The 19735-nt window shown below is 39.2% G+C and overlaps 1 protein-coding gene across 3 annotated transcripts in view; it reads right to left on the reverse strand.

The window, feature by feature from the left end:
• Nucleotides 1–3672: 3672 nt before the first annotated feature.
• ALG5 (ALG5 dolichyl-phosphate beta-glucosyltransferase) overlaps nt 3673–19735 on the reverse strand; it is a 47902-nt gene continuing 31839 nt past the window's right edge. For all 3 annotated transcript variants that reach the window (XM_030563740.1, XM_030563748.1, XM_030563757.1), the window contains 2 exons: nt 5773–5858; nt 3673–4919 (listed from right to left, as the gene is read on the reverse strand). In XM_030563740.1, the coding sequence (XP_030419600.1) occupies nt 4807–4919; nt 5773–5858 (199 nt within the window). In that variant the 3' untranslated portion in view covers nt 3673–4806. The remainder of the gene's footprint in view (nt 4920–5772; nt 5859–19735) is intronic.

Below are 19735 nucleotides of genomic sequence, written 5' to 3' on the forward strand. Positions count from 1 at the left end.
TGTAAGTAAGAAAAGGTGGGTGAGGTAATATCTTTTATTGGACCAACTTCTGTTAATGAGAGAAGCTTTTGAGCTTAATCAGAGATCCTCTTCAGGTCTTTTGCATAGTTACTGTAAATGGTGCATCAAATATTGTTATACATGGATATGTGCCAAAGACAAAAGTGAAACTTCCCAATTTATTAAACAACATAGCTGACTACAGAAGTTTCTGTTTTGCATGTTGTTTCATCAGTCAAATTTTGTCTGACACGTTCACTACATGGGCACTGAAAGCCAAGAAAGTCATTTGGGTACAGAATGCCCAAGATTTTCAAAGTTGCTGAGAATGCAGCTGCTCTCATGATCTTCAGTGTCTGCTGCAGGGCGCTCAGCATGTTTGAAAAATAGGGTCACTTGTTAAGGTGCCTAAATGTGGATTTAGGAGCCTAATTTTAAACACTCATCTTTGAAAATCTGCAGCTATAAATGTTAGAAAATAGTTAATGAACAGATTTCCCCAGAAAATTGGCAAAACCACCCCAAGAACAATGAAAATGATACCAGAACTGCAATATCACTCATCTTTCAAAATATCTCATTTGCACTGTAGCATCATGCTTTTAAAGGATGAAATGTTATTCTGCTCAAATTAATGTGTTTGGTGAGACCCCAAGTGAAGCTGGACCTTCTAATGCTCCTTCAAGCTGAATGGGCCACCCTATGGCAAGTATGCAGGCTTATTCCTAGAACATTCACTGCAGTTCATCTCTGTTTCAGGGAAATGAAACACTTGCACACTTTGGAAAAGGCAGGCATGCACTTAGCATTTATCTTATTTACAATATGTAAATAAATGCTTATGTATGAAGTTGCTGAAAGGATTGGCAGCCTGCTAAAAATCTGGCACACTATATTGATAAGTTAAAAATGGATTTGGTCTTAGCCCCAGAAGTATTACTATGGATTTGCAGAGTGCTCGAACGCAAGCACTAGGGTTTGCAGAATGCTTGAAGGCAAGGGGGGTTTACAAAAAAAAAAAAAAAAAGTCAGACAAGGATAACTGTCTAAACGTATCTAAATGAGCAGTTTGACAATCACATAACTATGACAAACAGAAGGCAGAAATGGTTCATGATGATAAAAATGGTGAAATGTAGAATACTGTACAGTACTGCTATACATTTTCTATTTTCCCTTCCAGCGATCAATCTTTTCAATAGATTCACAGGTGAGGGTGGCTGCCAGCCTATGATCTCACATGTATGTTTTATTTTATATAATATTGAAAAAATAGCAATAGTAAGAAAGAGGCTGGGGCTTAATATGACAATGTTAAACAAAGGCTAAAGGACTAATGTTAAAATATAAAAGTGGTAAATAAAAATATTGAGATGAAGAAAAATTACATTCTCCCATTCTCTTGCCTGTATTTGGTCTATTTGTAGATTGTAACTTGTCTTCTTTCTGTCTGGGAACATCTAGCACACTCTTGGGTACCAGGTAAATTGATGGTTATAGGTAGGTTCCTATATTCGCATAGAGATTTGAGAATAGATATTGAAGGTGTGTATGCCACAACTAAGGATGTGTCTGTACTTTTCAAACATTAATTAAGTCAGTTTAAATTTGCATAGCACTTGTGTACAAACTAGTTGTAAAACTAATCTGGGCATTTATTTCCAGTTGGTATGGGAATATCCTCAGATATTTGTTTTGAACTCTGTAACTGGTATATTGAATACAGTTCAACAGAGTGATCTGGAGCCATCTCCTGCCTTCTGTTGCTGACACTTCATGATTTTGTTCACTCTGCCCATTCTAAATTGATTGAAATTGCTTTATTACTTGTGCAGAGATGCACTGCCCTGAAATAATGCTGCAGTGTCATTGAGCCCCTGGCCTGAGAATACAGAGCTAAATTCAGGAGTTATAGCAGTGATGGATTTGGCCTGTGATGTACTGCGTATCTGCAGAAAAAGTTACCTGTCATAAAAGATCAAAGTGAATCACTGCCCTTTACTGGGAAAAAAAAACCCAAACCTCCCATAAAGTATCAGAATGTCATCATTTGACTGTTAAACACACTGAAGAGGTAGTTATTCACTAGTAATGGGAGTTCTCGGAGTCTTCTGCCTCTGCTGAGCCACATTTGGAACTGTTTAGCAATTGAATACTGTAATGGCTGCTCTTGTACTTGTCTTGCAGAACACAGTATCAGGAGTGATTATAAAAGATCTACAGCCACCATTTCCCCTCCGGTCCCCATCTCCTCTCTGCAGGACAGCATGTAGACTTCAGACTCCACCAGGAGCTTTGTGGACTTCAGAAAATGTGTGGCACACTCAAGACAGACAAACTGTAGTGAACAGTTTCAAAATTAACTCTAACTGTTCCAAAAATGATGCATATGAACATTTTTCAGACCAAATTTGTAATTTCCAGGTCAAGCCACTAAAAAAAAATTGAGAATATTTTATTAATAGAATTACTACTGAGGTTTTTTTCCTGCAGCAGTCATGTTCCAAAAGTCTCGTCAGAGACAGATAGATATACATACATATAAGGTGAGTGTGCTAAAAGACAACAAATGGAAAATTTCAGGGAAAACAATTTATTGTGAAGTTGCATTATGTTGGATATCTACACACATCCTTAATGATTGAGTCTCTGCTCCATCATTGCTTCATATTATTCAATAACAATGGAAGGAGTAAAAGGATTAGATGAATTTTAGAGCTTGTCAAAATTTTTAGCTAAGAATTTTCATTGTTTTCTTTTTGAAAGGCTATTTTTTTTCCAGAAAATGGCTTGTGAAAAACTTTTGATAAAGTTGACAGCTTTTCATTTAAAAAAAACTTACTCTTATAAAAAAAAAAAAAAAAAAAAAAAATCGATAAATGTGGCAGAAAGTTTTGTAAAACGTTTTCAAAATCACTGAAGTTTTTTCATTTACTGAAATCTTCATTTTATTACAGAAAACTATTTTCAGTAAAAGAAAAATTTGGATAATGATTCAAAACTTGAAGATGTTGATTAAAGTCTTGCAGAAAATTTTGGAGAGATGAAAATAGGTCAATTTTGAGTGCTGTGAAACAAATAATTTTGACATTTCTGTTTTTTGCCTGCTTTATTATGAGATCTAATTATTAAGCCTCATTTTTATTTTGTTAAATATAGATTTATGATCAGTGTTGCTCAAATGCATAGTAATTTCCATAATCTAATAAAATGTTTTTTACTCACAAATCCTGTGATATTTAATCTGGAAGGATTGCTTACTAATATTCTTTTAATACAGGTATTTCATGTGTAGTTTCCTTGGTTTAAAGAAAAATCCAACAACTGAATTCCCCTAGTTTTCCCTAGCCTCTTTCTAAGAAGCAACTGAATATTTTTGGAAGAAGTTTTCAAAGTCAGACTGAGGCAGACATCTTGCATGGAAAACTTCAGCCCAAATGGTTAGTTTGACAAAGTTAGAAGCTACTGAGAACATGATCTTATAATGGGAAGCATCAAACAGGTGGCACTACCAGCCCTGCCCATCACATCAGTAGTGCATAGAACACTTACCACAAGTGAGCAGTTATTTTATTCTGGATAATGCAGCAACCAGTCACGTAACTCATTCAACAGAAGGGAGAGATCTATATGGACCAGAATACCAAAGGAAGTGAAGACTACAAAACAAACTGAACATGTTCATTGAGAATTTATTTCAGTACTTCTTCATCCTCCAAAACACTGAGGTAACTCTAACAGGAACCAAATCCTAGAAGTATATAACAACTTGTAAATGGAGAAAAGAGATTCCAATGTAGCATATTGGAAGGTACAACTGGTTGCACACACTATTTTCTTTGCTTTAAACAAGCTCATGGGAACAACTTCTTCCCAAAGTGGGAAATGTATTACCCTTTACGGTGGGTTCAGGAAACTGGTTTACTTGTTTGGCAATCGGAAATGAGTATTTTTGACATAGCCATGTTAAAGTTATGCTGCATGATGGGTTGAGATACTTTATCAATACAAAGCCCAGCCCTTAAAGCTGAAAGCTCATGAGCTTCATAGCTAAAACCCAAACATACTTTACACACACGACACATTGTATCTAATTGTAAAAGACAGCATTTTAAAATTAAATGTACTTTCTTTTGGAAATTTTATGGTCCATGGGGAGTGAATATGAAGTCAAATCTCAGATTTAAGTGTTATAAACTGCAGGTCAAGACAGATTACAATTGGAATGTTATGAGATTTCTGAAAGAGTTCTCAGAAAAACAGCACATTAGTTGTATAACACAGTAAAATCCATTAATACCAGCTATACCATTTAAAGATTTAAAATAATAGCCTAAATACATACAAGTAATTTAATACCACTATTACCAGTTCCAAATCACAACGTATGTGTGTGTTCAAATACACAGAAACAAAAAGAGCTTTGGTCATCCACAATATTGCACATCATGGGATTGGGGCTCCCTTTAAATGTGCATTAACAGGAATTCCAAGTGCACAGTGAGACAAAAGTATATTTGTTTATTTAATCTGGGTGAATTTATGCAAGAACCTTTAAAGCTGCTACAGAACAAAAGAAAAAAACAGGTGCTTGGATCAAAACGTATGTCTTTTAAAGATGCCTTTTCTTTCAGATTATAGAAACATTTGACTACTGGCAATTTTATAAAATATATGTATATTGCAAAAATGCAGTACATAGCAGCAGCAATGAAGAGTTACCTCACCTTTCTTCAACATTTTAGTTCACTGAAATAGTTCCCATGCTCCATTATGTGTAATAATGCATTTGGGGAATGTAAATAACTAATTAGATTTGCTTGTTTCGAGACGCCAGGCACCAGTCAAATATCTCAGTCGTATAAAAAGAAGATCCCTGCCCATCTGCAGCCAGCTCCAAAAGGGAACCAGCTTCGAACCTGTGATTAATAAAAGATACAAAAAACCCAGAGGGACAATGTTTAAACAAGTGTTCACCTTAAATAAAGTTAGCACCAGTAAGAGAGATTTAACCAGAGAACATACACATGGTTAGCTTATTCGCACCATGATTTAGCCCTTGACTTTAATTTCCACTTGAAGAGTTAATGCTTTATAATTTAGATTATATTTGAAATTATACTGAGAGTGGGACATTCTAGGTCAGAAATAGTGGCTCAACATATGCTATGGTGGCATATGTACACAAACTTACTGCTGGACAATAAATCAAACTTTGTTCAGGCAACTAGACTTAGAACCTGAACAAAGGTAATTGGAAGACAGTGCGTGTTTGTTTCTCTTTCCTAAATCACTCAAGACACAATCTTAAGAGCACTAGCACAAACCCACTAATCTCCAAGCAAGTTAAGATATCCAAACAATTTAATTAACCCTTCTTCAATAGGGCTAGACATCATGCTAGGTAGAATATGCTCTCTCTGTATCTCATAGCAGAGTTCCTTACAATCTGGAAAGCAACAGGCACGGTAAGAAACCTGAAGCAAAGAGGGTGCCCCAGGGGAGCTTATACATGGCTCCAAACTCCCACCACTCCCATCACAAGACGGGGCCGGAGAAAGGAAGAATTGGAAATGGAGCCATCAGGGGAAGCTGGCCAGCCTTACTGCATTCAGGTCTTTTACAACTGGATGGCTGTATGAAGAGACGGCTCAATGCAACAGGTTCTCAAGTTTGGAAAAAAAGTGTTTGAGTCACTAGAGGACGATACAAAGGTATTGTTTTCTGGACTGATACTCAAGGGGGTGGGAGGTGGGTACGCAATTTACTCACCCTCAATTTCAGTCCAGTTGACAGCAACCTCTGCTATTGGTATTTTCAAGCGCTGAGCTATGTAAAGAAGTTCCACATCAAATGCCCTGAAATAAAAACAAGAAATAGTAAATTAATTGGTATTTATTTTCAGAAAAAAGAACATTGCAGTATTAATTAAATCTCTGTTCTGGTGTAATTTAAGGCACTTAGTGGGCAGTTATCAAGTTTATACTGATACACTGAAAGTCAGATTCACATGAAAGATCAATTCGTTATATAGCTGAATGACAGAAACTAGCCAGGGCACAGATTACAGTACCTCACTGCACACCACATACATTAAAAGAAAGGATGAGGTGCTCGTATCAGCGCTCACACTTTCCATTTGGTCACAGTGGAGATTTAGATCTTTGTAAAGATTGGGGCACCAGAGCTTCCTCGCAGCACCGACCTACTTCTCTAGTGCTTTCTCGGATTTCAACTGCAGCGGAAGCTCCTCTTCCCTTTCTTGATGCTGCTGTACGCTGATGTGATACACTCTGTTTTCCTTGTGTCAAAAACCAATGCAGAAGGGAAGTGAGGAAGCAGAGAAATAATGGGAGCTTAGGAACAGCTGGGAGCACATATAAACAACCAGCATAGAGCCTTTTCCTCTCCTCAAGTCTATCATTTTTACTGGCAGGCTCTGCTCCGATGAGATCCACTACTAGAATAGTTGGGGTAGCAGAAGTCAGGAGTAGGTTGGCCAAGTTCACACAGCTTTTCATTGCACTATGCCTAGCACTAACAAACATCATAAGATCTACACTTTAAGTATGTATCAGAGGGGTAGCCGTGTTAGTCTGGATCTGTAAAAGCAGCAAAGAATCCTGTGGCACCTTATAGACTAACAGACGTTTTGGAGCATGAGCTTTCGTGGGTGAATACCCACTTCGTCAGACGCATGTAGTGGAAATTTCCAGGGTAGGTATATATATGCAAGCAAGCTAGAGGTAACGAGGTTAGTTCAATCAGGGATGATGAGGCCCTGTTCTAGCAGTTGAGGTGTGAAAACCAAGGGAGGAGAAACTGGTTTTGTAGTTGGCAAGCCATTCACAGTCTTTGTTTAATCCTGAGCTGATGGTGTCAAATTTGCAGATGAACTGAAGATCAGCAGTTTCTCTTTGCTAAGTCTGGTCCTGAAGTTTTTTTTGCTGCAGGATGGCCACCTTAAGGTCTGCTATAGTGTGGCCAGGGAGGTTGAAGTGTTCTCCTACCAGGTTTTTGTATACTGCCATTCCTAATATCTGATTTGTGTCCATTTATCCTTTTCCGTAGAGACTGTCCAGTTTGGCCGATGTACACAGCAGAGGGGCATTGCTGGCGTATATTACATTGGTGGACGTGCAGGTGAATGAACCGGTGATGGTGTGGCTGATCTGGTTAGGTCCTGTGATGGTGTCACTGGTGTAGATATGTGGGCAGAGTTGGCATCGAGGTTTGTTGCATGGATTGGCCTTGGATGGCAGGCCAGTCCTCACCCACAGACAATCTGCCAACCTGAAACATATTCTCACTAGTAACTGCACACCGCACCACAGTAACTCTAGCTCAGGAACCAATCCATGCAACAAACCTCAATTCTTTTCTACTTTAAGTATGAAGATTCACTTATTTCTTCACCTCACTTGTACAGCTAAAATTCCTCATCTGCTCAGCATTCTTCAGGCCTGGTTTTCATAACAGCTGAGCATCCACAGCTTTCACTGAGGTCAATGGGATACATGGATGATCGCTATTAGACATCAAGGATGTGATTTTCAGTAAATAGCTATCTACATATAACTTATGCATTGCAAGGGTGACTAGAGATACATTTAAATCTCTAGTAAGTCAGTATTTCTCTATATTTAGATGTCTATACTAAGAACTGAACCCAAAATATTCTGACTTCTTGTTCACCTGTCATTAGGTTTCTCTTCACACGTTAACATTTGTTCTTAGAAAGACAGCCACGAGTAACAGAGGTCTTTCTTGAAACGGTTCATGAATATTAAGTGTCTTATCTGAATTAAGACAATTTTATTTCAGACTTTCATACAGGTCACTCACAAAGTCCCTGTTTCTTGACTATTTTCTAGGCAATGGCTTGTTTTAAATGCCAAAAAATTGTTAAAGAATGCAAACACTTACGCTCTAAATCAATTGTTATTGATTTTTAGAGTGATATAAAACATTAGCACGTCCTTCTCAGCAACTGCATTGTCTAACTAATAAAAAGATAGTTACATAAGACATTTGTGCCTTCAACTGTCGAACCAGGATATCCATGATAGTCCTATTTGAAGCACACTCTTGCTTTCATTTAAAAGACAACATATACATTACCATATTTCTATAAGAAGGCACAGAACCATTGTTAAAAGTTGGGGGAGGTTAAAAGTTTAAGTAAAGACAATTTCAAGTTTAAAAGGTTTTCTTGGGGGTGGGGGAGGAAGAGGGTTGAAAACTTCAGGAGCTTAGAGGCCATACGGCAGTTTTAGCTAAATGGTGCGTACCTCTTTTAACTCTCATATAACATCCAATATGTGAAACTAATGAGAGGTGTTAGCCGCTACTGACCAGGATGGATTAAAAAAAAAAATCACGATTTAAAAAAATTAATTTTCATGTTAATTCTTTACTTTCTTCCTATTTTATAGCCTTAAATTGTTGAAGTGGGTGTTCTGTACCTGGTTCCTTAATTGATTTCCTAATTATTAGTAGAATGCCAGATTTTACATAGATTTTTTTTTCCCCTACAAAAAAAGTTTCACACTTAAAGTGCTCATCTGTGCTGAAGAAGGAAAGTCCAGGGCCTCTAACATATTTACTGGAAGAATACCACATACACAAATACAATACTGATAAGCTAATAGTCCCAGCTACATTTGCAAGCAACACCACTTTCCTGTATATATTGAACTTCCACAAGTCAAGACAGCTGAAGTACTTTACATAACCAGGCTGTACTCCTCCATCAGGGTTTGCAGTTTGAAGCCAATGGGATTTGTGCTCCCAACTCACATAGGTACTTTTGAAAATACCACCATTAGTTCCTCAAATATAGCTTAACAATTTTGGCCTCTGTGCGTAAAGAGTTTACAATAACTAGATGTGACGGAATTAAATTTTTATTTTTTGATAATTTCAATGGAGAATATCGATGTTTATTTTTAAGCATTTTTTTTCAATTTTAATCTAAATTTTCACAGTCATGAGAAATTATGGGAAAAGGCTCAGACAATTATTTAATTACAGTAGAAGTAGCACTTCAAAAAATTAAAGCTCTTTACTGTTAAAACACAAATTGTCAACATGACATCAAAATATACAAAGTAAATATTCTTAAATCAAACTCTAAATTCTCAAGCAGCGTTTCTCTTACTTGGCCTATTTGTAAATTTAGATGATTATTTATGGAAATTTTTTTTGAGGTTTGTGTGTGTACTGTGGAAATGACGTTGATCAACATTTACCAATAAAAATCTAATTCCACCAACCCTGTCAATCACTGTTAAAGCCTAAATAACTTTCATTGCTAACACTGAAGCAATTTTATTTTGATGAGACAGGTTTTATGTCGCTAGGAAGTGTGTAATAAATTTTATCCACGATGCTGCAACTGCTTATGCACGTGCTTAACTTTAAGTATCAGCAGTCCCACTGAAGTCAATTTGATCATTCAGGTAGACAGTTACATACCAGCTTAAGTGTTAGAAGGATCAGAGCTTTAACTCCATATTTTATATTTTGCCTATAGCAGTTCTGTAAAATGTAAATAATTTTCAAACCCTTACAGTGCTGACATTGAAAGAAAATAAACAAAATCATTTATGTTATACATTTGAATTTGAATTTGCCATAGCACAAATTTTGAAATTAGTTTTACAAAACCTCGACTAGATTTTAAAATGTTAAGCAACGCAAATCAATAATTTAAATCACTCCCCACTGATGCTAATTACCTTTTTATTACAGCCTCTTTGAAAAGAAGAGTTTGATTGGGGGAAATTAAAGGATTTAAGATTTAAAAGCAACTCTTGCTTTTAAATAAAATTCTTAAAATACCTGTCTTGCGTCTGCCCTCTCCCCCCCATCTAGGGCAAGATCCTTGCCTCTGCTCTAGACACTTTATGTCATATAAAAGTGTTGGCCAGAGACGCGTGAAGGGGCCCATAAGTCCCATATTTGGCATGCGGAGGATTCTCTGGTGCAAGAATCGAAGAATGCAGCCATAAAGCTGTCCTCCCATGATCCCCTTATGTGTCCCTGTGCAGGTGGTTTGCTGGAGGTGGGAGGAGTTGCATCAAACAATATTGTGGAAATTCCAGGAAGTGCTGCAAGTTAACTCATAGGACAGCATGGGGAGGCTGCTGTAACTTAGAGAGATTGTCTAATTTATGCTGAGGGCCACTCCAGCCCCCATAACAGCCCAGGATCAAGAGGGTGCAAAGATGTCTCAAAGCAACTGCAATTTCCACTCCCCTAGACGGCAAACTCTGAATCTTTCCTCTAATCCAGGGGTCAGCAACCTTTCAGAAATGGTGTGCCGAGTCTTTGTTTATTCACTTTAATTTAAGGTTTCGCATGCCAATAATACATTTTAACCTTTTTAGAAGGTCTCTTTCTATAACTCTATAATATACAACAATAGTTTAGTTATATGTAAAGTAAATAAGGTTTCAGAATGTTAAAGAAGCTTCATTTAAAATTAAATTAAAATGCAGAGCCCCCTGGACTGGTGGCCAGGACCCAGGCAGTGTGAGTGCCACTGAAAATCAGCTTTTGTGCTGCCTTCGGCACTCATGCCATAGGTTGCCTGCCCCTGCTCTAATCTTTATGGTATTTTGACAGAGGCTGTTGTAGAAAGGTGGTCAATAGCATGCAAGACACACAAACCTCTGCAGATTGTCAGCTGAGTTAAAAATGCTGCTTCCCCCATTCCACTCCAAACCACCCTCCTTTCAGACATAAGCCTACAGGACTTTAGCATAATTAAAAATAATACATTACAATTAGTAAAGCAGTAAGAATATACCTCAAAATAGGTGCAAGTGTAGTAATCCAGATAGAACCCACATACAGTCAGATACCACCAATCACAGTCAAACAAGTGATTACACATTGGCCTGTTCACTACATCACTAAAATAGGAAATTCAAACTAATGGTTCCCATGGCAACTGTAACTCAGCCACATTGCACATATATATTAAAAAAGCAAAATGATTAACATTACCCTGTACAACAATAAAAAATACAATAGGTGCAGAAGGCAACAGAGTTAAGTTAGCTAGGGAACCAGGGGTTTTCAATAATCTCAAATTAGGATGACTTCTGAGTGGGAATAGGGCCTATTGGTAGGGTGATCAAACAGCAAGTGTGAAAAATTGGAACAGAGGTGGGGGGTTATAGGAGCCTATATAAGAAAAAGACCCAAAAATTGGGACATCTGGTCACCCTACCTATTATCTACCACAAAAACAATTATTGCAGTAAATGAATGTGTCTGAATGTGCTGAATCTGTTCCAAGTGATGTTGCTGTTTAAAGAAACCCTGCTACCAACTCACAAACAACTGAGAACTGAACATTGTTTATTAACCCTGCATAATTACTCCAGTTTCTTCTATTGAAATTCTAGATTTGTATTACTTGTCATTTTTGGCTGACATTTTAGATTTGTAAGCAAAGATATATATTTTTGTTACATTCACCTCAGAATAGCTGCAAACAATCTTTTAGCTCTAATAAAGTGGTCTCCAACCTTTTTTATGCCCAAGATCACTTTTTGAATTTCAGGGCAACCCAGGATCTACTTTGCCCCTTCCCTGAGGCCCCATCCCGTTCACTCCATCCTTCACCTTCTGTCCCTCGCTCTCCCCCACCCTCACTCACTTTCACCAGGCTGGGGCAGAGGGTTGGGGTGCAGGTGGGATATGGGGTACTGGCTCCAGGAGAGGGCTCAGAGCTGAGGTATGAGTACTGGCTCCCGGAGGGGGACATCTACCTTGGGTGGCTCCCAGCCAATGGCACAGTGGGGCTAAGGCAGGCTCCCTGCCTGTCCCAGCCCCACTTAGGCACATTAGCACCTCCTCCCCATCACGAGCCAGGCCACCCTGCCAGCCAGAAGTGCACCTCTGCGGCCCCTGCAGGCACCACCCCACAGGCACTGCCCCTCTCTGCAGGCACCGCCTTCGCAGCTCCCATTGGCCACAGCTCCCCATTCCCAGTCAGTGGGAGCTGCGGGGACTGTGGGTACAGGCAGGACTAGCGCATGGAATCCCCTGCCTCTTCCCCCCCCCCGTCCTGGCCCTATGGGGCTGCAGGGGCAGGCTGTCTGCTTCCGGGAGTGGCGTGGGGTCGTGGCAGGCAGAGAGGGTGCATTAGCAGCAGGCAGCCCTGCTGCGCCGCCGCGGCTAGAGACTGCAATCAGCTGGGAGAGTCTTCAGAATTGACCTGTCTATCGCAATCAACAGGTTGGTGATCACTGCTCTAATTCCCATAATACCCATTACATGTATTAACAGACTAGAAATCTTAATATAGAGACCATTCATTTAATTATCCAATGAATTACACTGCACTAACTGGTCTAAAAATGCTGCGCAGCCTAGGGAACTAATGTATAGAGTTCAATCATCAACTATACACTATTGCAAGTTTTACCACCTTATATAAATTGATTAATGCAATGCCAGGACATCACTATCCTGCTGGACTGACATTAAAAACAAACAAACTATGAGTAAATTTTAGTGACCAGGAAGTAAAGGACTAACATCCCTGGCAAAAATCAGAGACAGTATTTCCCTGTGCCCCCACTACATGTGAGGATGAACATGTTCTAACCTTGAACCACTCCCTCCTTCCCTGTTTAATGCCTAAAGGAAAAGGACTCACGGGTGGGATACTATTGGGGTACGTTTCAATGTGTATGCACATCCACTACTAGAGTTAGTGAGGAAATAGATTGCAATGTATTCAGTAAACTGATGATAACCAGTTCTACATCTCGTCAGAGCCAGGTGGTGCACTGGAACCTACAGTCTTTCTACAATCATCATATGAACAAGGGTGAACTTGCTGAGGCTTAATCTGGGAAAGAGCAAAGTGACACTCATGGATTTGGAGGATGTAACCTTATTAATTGGCGAGTGTTATATCTGCATCCAGGTTAAGGGAGTGCACCTTGGAGTTTTATGAGAGCCAAGACTGCTTTAGGAAGATCCAGTAGTGCACTTTTTTCTAACTGTTTTCTAGCACAGGTTAACGAGCATGATCTTAAATTGTAGCATAGACAAAGGAGTAAACGTTTGTTCCTGGTTGTATTTAACCCTCAATGTGCTCATTTACCTATGCCACAATTTAAGATTGTGTTAGTTAAAATGTCAGAACACAATTCGAAACAGCGTGTGCAACATTCTGTACCTTGGGGGAGCGCCCTGTAACCCCCATATTTCTCATTTATGTATGATTTTGATCTAACATATAAAACATGCCTTGTAAGGTACCAGGGGAAAGGTTATGATCTGCTGCAAGTCATTTCTCTATCCATATATGTATATCATTAATGCATATGAAGTTATGAGAACTGGGTTCTATGGGTGTCACTAAAACATGTTAAAGCAGCGAACAGTCCTGTGGCACCTTTTAGACTAACAGATGTATTGGAGCATGAGCTTTCGTGTGTGAATACCCACTTCATTGGATGCATGTAGTGGAAATTTCTAGGGGCAGGTATTTATATGCAAGCAAGAAGCAGGCTAGAGATAACTAGGTTAGTTCGATCAGGGAGGATGAGGCCCTCTTCTAGCAGTTGAGGTGTGAAAACCAAGGGAGGAGAAACATGTTGTAAACTGGGGAATCAGACAGATATTAGCTCCCCAGAGGCAACAGCAAGGAAAGTAACCAACACCTGGGCAGGGTATCAATCACACCACTGTCCAGCAAGGGAGCTACAATTCAGTGACTCACATGCATGAGGCCACACCAGGGGAATTGCTCAACCTTGCCTGGAGACTCAGCAATCCTCCAGACAAGCCTGGACTTGTGCTCCTCAAGCACATGGGACTGAGGTTATAAAACAGACACAGTGACCACATGGGGAACCTTTTCTCCTGCCCTGACCTATGCTGCAAACAACAAAGACACTGAGAAGAAGACTGAAGACTCCAACAGAGGAGACTGGCCCAGATTTAAGGGACAAATCTGTATATTAAAGACTGCAGTATCCAGTGGGGTGAGAAAAACTGCTTAACCTAGTTGCTGCCCAATCTAATAGGGCTGAGAGTTTAGACTGTGTACTTATATTTTATTTCTTTTGGTAACTAACTGACTTTTTGCCTATCCCTTAAAACCTATATTTATAGTCAATACATTTGTTTAAGTGTTTATCTTTACCAGTGAGTTTGTGTGAAGTGTGTGGCAAATCTGCTCAGGTTTACAAAGGCTGGTGTATATCCACTTTCCATTGATAGAAGTGGTGAACCAGTTAATAAATTTGCACTACTCATCTTGAGCAGTACAAGACAGTATATTCCTGGGTTACAGTGCTGGGAGGGATTTGGCTCTGATGCCTTTCTCTGTGTGCTTCATATATTCATGCAATACAGCTGGATGTGGGGCTCCACAGGCTGTTGTGCTGAGTAATAACAGCACCTGGAGGGGGTTGCTGCTTGTCACTAGCAAGGCATTGTGAGAGACAGCCCAGGCTGGAGAGAGTTCAGGGGGCACGGCAGTCCCACAATCCCAGGCTGCACCCCGGGGATCCCGTCACAGTGTGTACAAGCGATCTTATCAATTTCCAAATCCACTGTGCTCAACTTCCAATATGTTTATCCTGCTGGCCCTGCAAACTCACCCTGGATTCTGAAACTCCAGCTGGGCTTTTTCCTGTTCGTGCATCACCACCACCAATAACTGGCCTCCAGGACAAAGTTAGGCCCTTTGTTATACACATGTGACTATGTGGAACATAAGCCTTATCTAGACTGGCAAGGGTCTGTCAGTATAGTTATAGTGGCAAGCCTATTTAGTGGAGACAGATTATACTAGCAAGAGTCCCCCAAATGAAAAGATACCAGCAACAATTTGCCAGGGTAAGCCTGCATCTATACAAGGTTGTTTCCCCCTCCCCTGGTATATCTATGTTGGTTAGGGATTTTTTTTTTTTAAAACTCCTAGCCAACAGTTAAGTTTAGGCCAGGCCTTAGTTAACAAAAAACTCTGCAGCAAATCCAACTCATTCCCTTACTTGTATTGGCTCTGCAGGACTAAGAGGAGAGACAAAACTTGTGTCACTAAAGTGAGCAGATACAGCAAGGCTCAGATCTGTGGAATAAGAAGGTGCCATTTTACTAGTAATATTTGAGATAAAAGTGTACACTTAGTGTTTGTACTGGAGAAACAAATGAAAGTTAATTATTTTTAAAATATTCACAAGCTCAGCATAATTTAAAAAAGAAAAAGTGGTGCCACAACATGAGGCACCCTCTTCAGGCAAAATTACACAAACAAAATATTTCTTCCCATCAACCAACTGTGAGTTGCCTAATAAACATAAATTTAACCAGTTATAGAGGTACATAAAGCATCTGTCAATCACTGAGAAGAAGAATAAAAATACACTAGGAATTTCCCTCATTTGACTAGCATCCAGTATGAGGCAAGATTCATCAAATAACCTGGCATATTTGATTCCTTCCTGCAGGAAAAGGAATCCAAGATGCAAGGAACTTTTAAGAGATCCCTTCGGATCAGAAAAGCCAGTATGTCTGACTTAAAATTTACTATCTGCCAGTGTAGCCATCTGATTGGCTAAACTTCCTTCAGTGGTTTATGGTTTTAAAAAAGAAAAACAAAAGGAAAAAAGTTAATAATCTTTCTGGTTAGGATTGTAGTTGTAGAAATAGAAATATCTTCTCTTTAAATCTGGAAACAAGTAATTCACAACTATCTCCGTTACAATTTTTATGTAAGCCTTTTAACTTTCTTTTAAGTTTTAATTTAAAAAATGTGCCTCATCTAATTCTGAGAAATAGATTAGTGGTTAATCAGATTCAAAGCCTAAAACAAAGCGTACGCTCTTTGTCTGGAGATTACTCTCATTTCAGATCAATGTCAAAACTTAACTGTATCGGAGATAAATTTCAAAAACATTTGCTTTGTACTGGTATGTATGCAAAAGACTATCCAAAAGGCAGTTCTAAAAATAATCCCAACCTAATCTCTCCCCTTTAATTCTCAACAGGATACATGCATAGTAATTTATAATTCCATAAGACCAATACAATACTCTTTTATATGGCTTTGCATGTCTATAATACCTTTTGTCTATGGATTTCAAAGCACTTTACAAACATTAATGAAAGGAGTTTAAAAGCACCCCATGCTAGTTTATCTAGGCACTTCTATGGCCCTCATCATGATAGTACCTGAGCATCTAAAGTATTTCAGTTCTACCTATGTTTTCCTGTTTATGAGCACCTATACATCAAATTTAGATATAGCAAATAAGAAATTGTACTCTCACACTGCTGAAAGATTGAACATTAAGGAGAAGGAGATACTCTGGTCAATACCTGTGAAACAGAAATAGAAAGGTGGAAGTGGTAAGACACAAAGAGATCCAATCAAGTTAACATTTGGATCTGATTTTCAGGAGGATTTTTTGACGTCTCTCCACCTCTCCCGCCCCATGGCATAGGATGAGAAAACAGAAACAGAAGGCTCCAAATTAAAAAGGTGTTGGTGAAGAAACATTGAAAATATTGTAGCCATTTGTTTTTGGTGGCTTGCTAGCTACTTGAAAACTAATGTTTTAAAACCTTACACTCCAGTCCAGTCTAGCAGCAGGACATCTACACTGTTTACATCGCCACATTTATTGTTAGTAAAAGATATTTGGCTCACAAGTGAGAGAGAATGTGCTCTCAACACTCGTTCCTTCAGTGAGGTATTTTAACAGGCTGCTGAGAGAGAGAAAAATAAAATCTCTCTCTTGGATAACTGCTTCTCTCTTTTCAGGAGCAGAACTGACAGGGTCCAGTGCTCCAAAGGAAGACACAGCACTCTCTCCTGTGCCCTGCTAATTCAGCACTTGCTCTCTCTAGCATGCACAAAAGGCTGCTTCTCCCTTTATCTGAGGGGAGGAATTCCTGGAGCCTTGCCTGCAGGAGCAGCTGGTCTCCTCCATATATGCAAGCAGCTCAGCATGGAGTCACGTTTAACTACAAAACTGGATGTTGGTTCAGCAGTTTCTCCCAACTCCACTCCTCTCAGGACTTTCTCAACAGTTCATCTTTTTGTGTTTGATATGACAGAAATTCAAGTTACAATTAGAGGGGCACTTTGCACAGTTACAGTTGGGTTGGTACTAATTGAATTAGAAATCTCGAACATCTAAAGGATTTAGAAAGTATTCAGCTGTGATAGCTCACTGTAGACACCAACTCAGAATACAGGTCAATAATAATGAAGACTTCCATTTAAAAAAAACTATTAATTTTGAGTAGTGTTAAATGCTGAACTCTTAACTTTTTGGAGTGAAGATTGTTCTGCTTTATAAGAAGTTAGCTTTGGGCATGACATATCTCTTGATGAACTGAAGCTCAAATGTGCAACAAAGCTCCAAAAATATGGGACAAAATATTATTCATGCAAGAAAACTAAAATTATGTTGGCTTCATTCCTTTAGTCCAGGTTACTTTCTAGAACTTTAGTTGTGATTATTTTTGATGTAAAATAATTCTGAACTCTAAGTGAAGAGAGGTCATACTTGTATGATGTGTAGGTGATGTGAGAGGCACAAGAGTGATTGTGCAATGTCAGGACACAGTCCTGCCAGATGCTGTACATCCTCCTCCTGATGTCACTAGGAGTTGGGTTAGTGTGTAGGTGCTGGCCTGTGGGACAGAAGGTGGACTAGATGATCTGGTGGTTTTATCCTTAATCTCTGACTTTGATTATGACTTTGCAGGATTAGCCCCTTAATGCTTTTAGAATATTGGGGGAAAAAAAAAAAAAAAGTTAAAAACTGAGGAAAAACTTGAAAGTGTAAAAGATTTATTGTGTACCTCTCATGTATGTTTTTCTAGACAAATCACTACAACACCACTGTCAGTTCAGGTCTTTGACAACAAAATATCTATAAAATATTATTTACCAAAAAGACATAAGATAAATACACTATTTCCTAATTTTTAGCCTACTTAAAGATTCATCTGAAAGGCTAGAACATTCTGCGAAAGAAGGGCAGAGTGGGTATTTTTTAAAATCATTATGCAAAGCTGCAGTTAATGTTCAGGCTGTGACAACCTAACAAGAGCAAGGACATTTTAAGTGGAGACTGATGCCAGCTTTAGTTTTATTCTCTCAAATTGAGAGCTAAGGGCCAAATCCTGGATCCCAGTTACACAGGAGGAAAGGACATATATTAGTCCCTTCTCTCCTATGGAACTCAGCTCTACACTGTGCCAAATGATCCTGAATCCAGTCAGCCCAGCAGAGAGGGGAGGGGAGGGGAGGATTCTGCAGAAGTTGAGTGGGCATATGAAAGGATTCCACATTCTCTGGAGCAGCCCTCTCTCCTCTGAGCTGAGCTGATGAAGGGTCGGTAGGGAGGCCAGGAACAGTGTCCTCAGATAAGTGTGCTCTTGAAATAGGCTCTTATTTGTTACCTTTTCTACAGCACCTCGCTACCCTCCTCCCCCGATCGTATAGCACTAGAGTACTTTCCTAACTCAAAAGGTTGTCATGAGGATAAATTCATTAATACTAGGGAGGTACTTTCCCCATTTTACTGAGGGGAAATAGGGCACACAAATTAAGTAACTTGGCCACGTCTTGCAGGAAACCCAGAGCCAAGATGGTAATACAATGCAGATCCCAGAGTCCCTATGCAGCATCAAGACTATCCTTCCTCTCCGACAGCAGCTTCTCTCCAGTCCTCAGTGGACAATCTCAGAATGAGATCATCAGCCGGGAGTGGTATATGAGTCCATTAAGGATTCCCTGCTGCTCTGAGCCAGAATGAACATGCCTCTCCCCCACTTGCAGAGACCTTGTGGAGGCACCATGAATACAAACTGTCTCCCTAATATTGACAAGAGGCCCGCTGGGATGGAATCACTGACTTTGTTGGGCAGCAGCAGAAAGAAGCTGGTTTTCTCCCTGCCCCGCACTTTATCTCCACTCACTCTCAGGAGATGCATACAGCCTCCATGGTACACAGCCAGATTGGCTGCCCAGCTCCAGCCAAGTTACACATAGCAAATGTATCAGGGACCAGATTTATCCAAAGGGAGTCTCAGTTATTGGATTGTAAGAGCCCCATAGTTTTGTGCAGAAATTGATTTAATAATTAATGCTGTTTCTAAAGGGTGAATTATGCTTCCAAATAGCTAAGTAGGGCAAATCTATTAATAAAACATGCAATGACTGGATGCAAATATACAGAGTGAAACTAGAAGAGAAATTTGTTGAAAGCTATATTAGATATCAAAAGGAAAAAAATGAATTATTCTTGTTTTAGACAAATTTGCCATTTTGGAATATTTGCAGAGTCATGTAAAAATATAAGTCGCTCTTTTCTCCACGAATACAGCAAGCATTCTCGAAAAGGGGTTCCAAGTTTTATAAACATTAGAAAGCTCTAGGGATATTACTCGGTAAATTACCATAAAGCAAGCTACAGCATAAGGCTAACTTCACAGCAGTACCTCTGACTAAAGCAGGTTAGGACACCAAATTGAAAAAGTTACCTGTTCCTGAAAATTTGGTACCTATTACAGTTATACACATTACCTAAAATTCCTATTAAAGTGAAGTCATATTTCTCTATTTCCTCCACCCACCCCCCAGTTTATTCTGCATATTTGACTGTATGTGTATAATCATTTTTACTTTCTCTCTGATTTCTCTCTTGTTGAAGAGTCCCTTAAACAGTCAGAGGAGCAGCAA

Source organism: Gopherus evgoodei, chromosome 1 (assembly GCF_007399415.2).
Source record: "Gopherus evgoodei ecotype Sinaloan lineage chromosome 1, rGopEvg1_v1.p, whole genome shotgun sequence".
Taxonomy (NCBI): domain Eukaryota; kingdom Metazoa; phylum Chordata; order Testudines; family Testudinidae; genus Gopherus; species Gopherus evgoodei.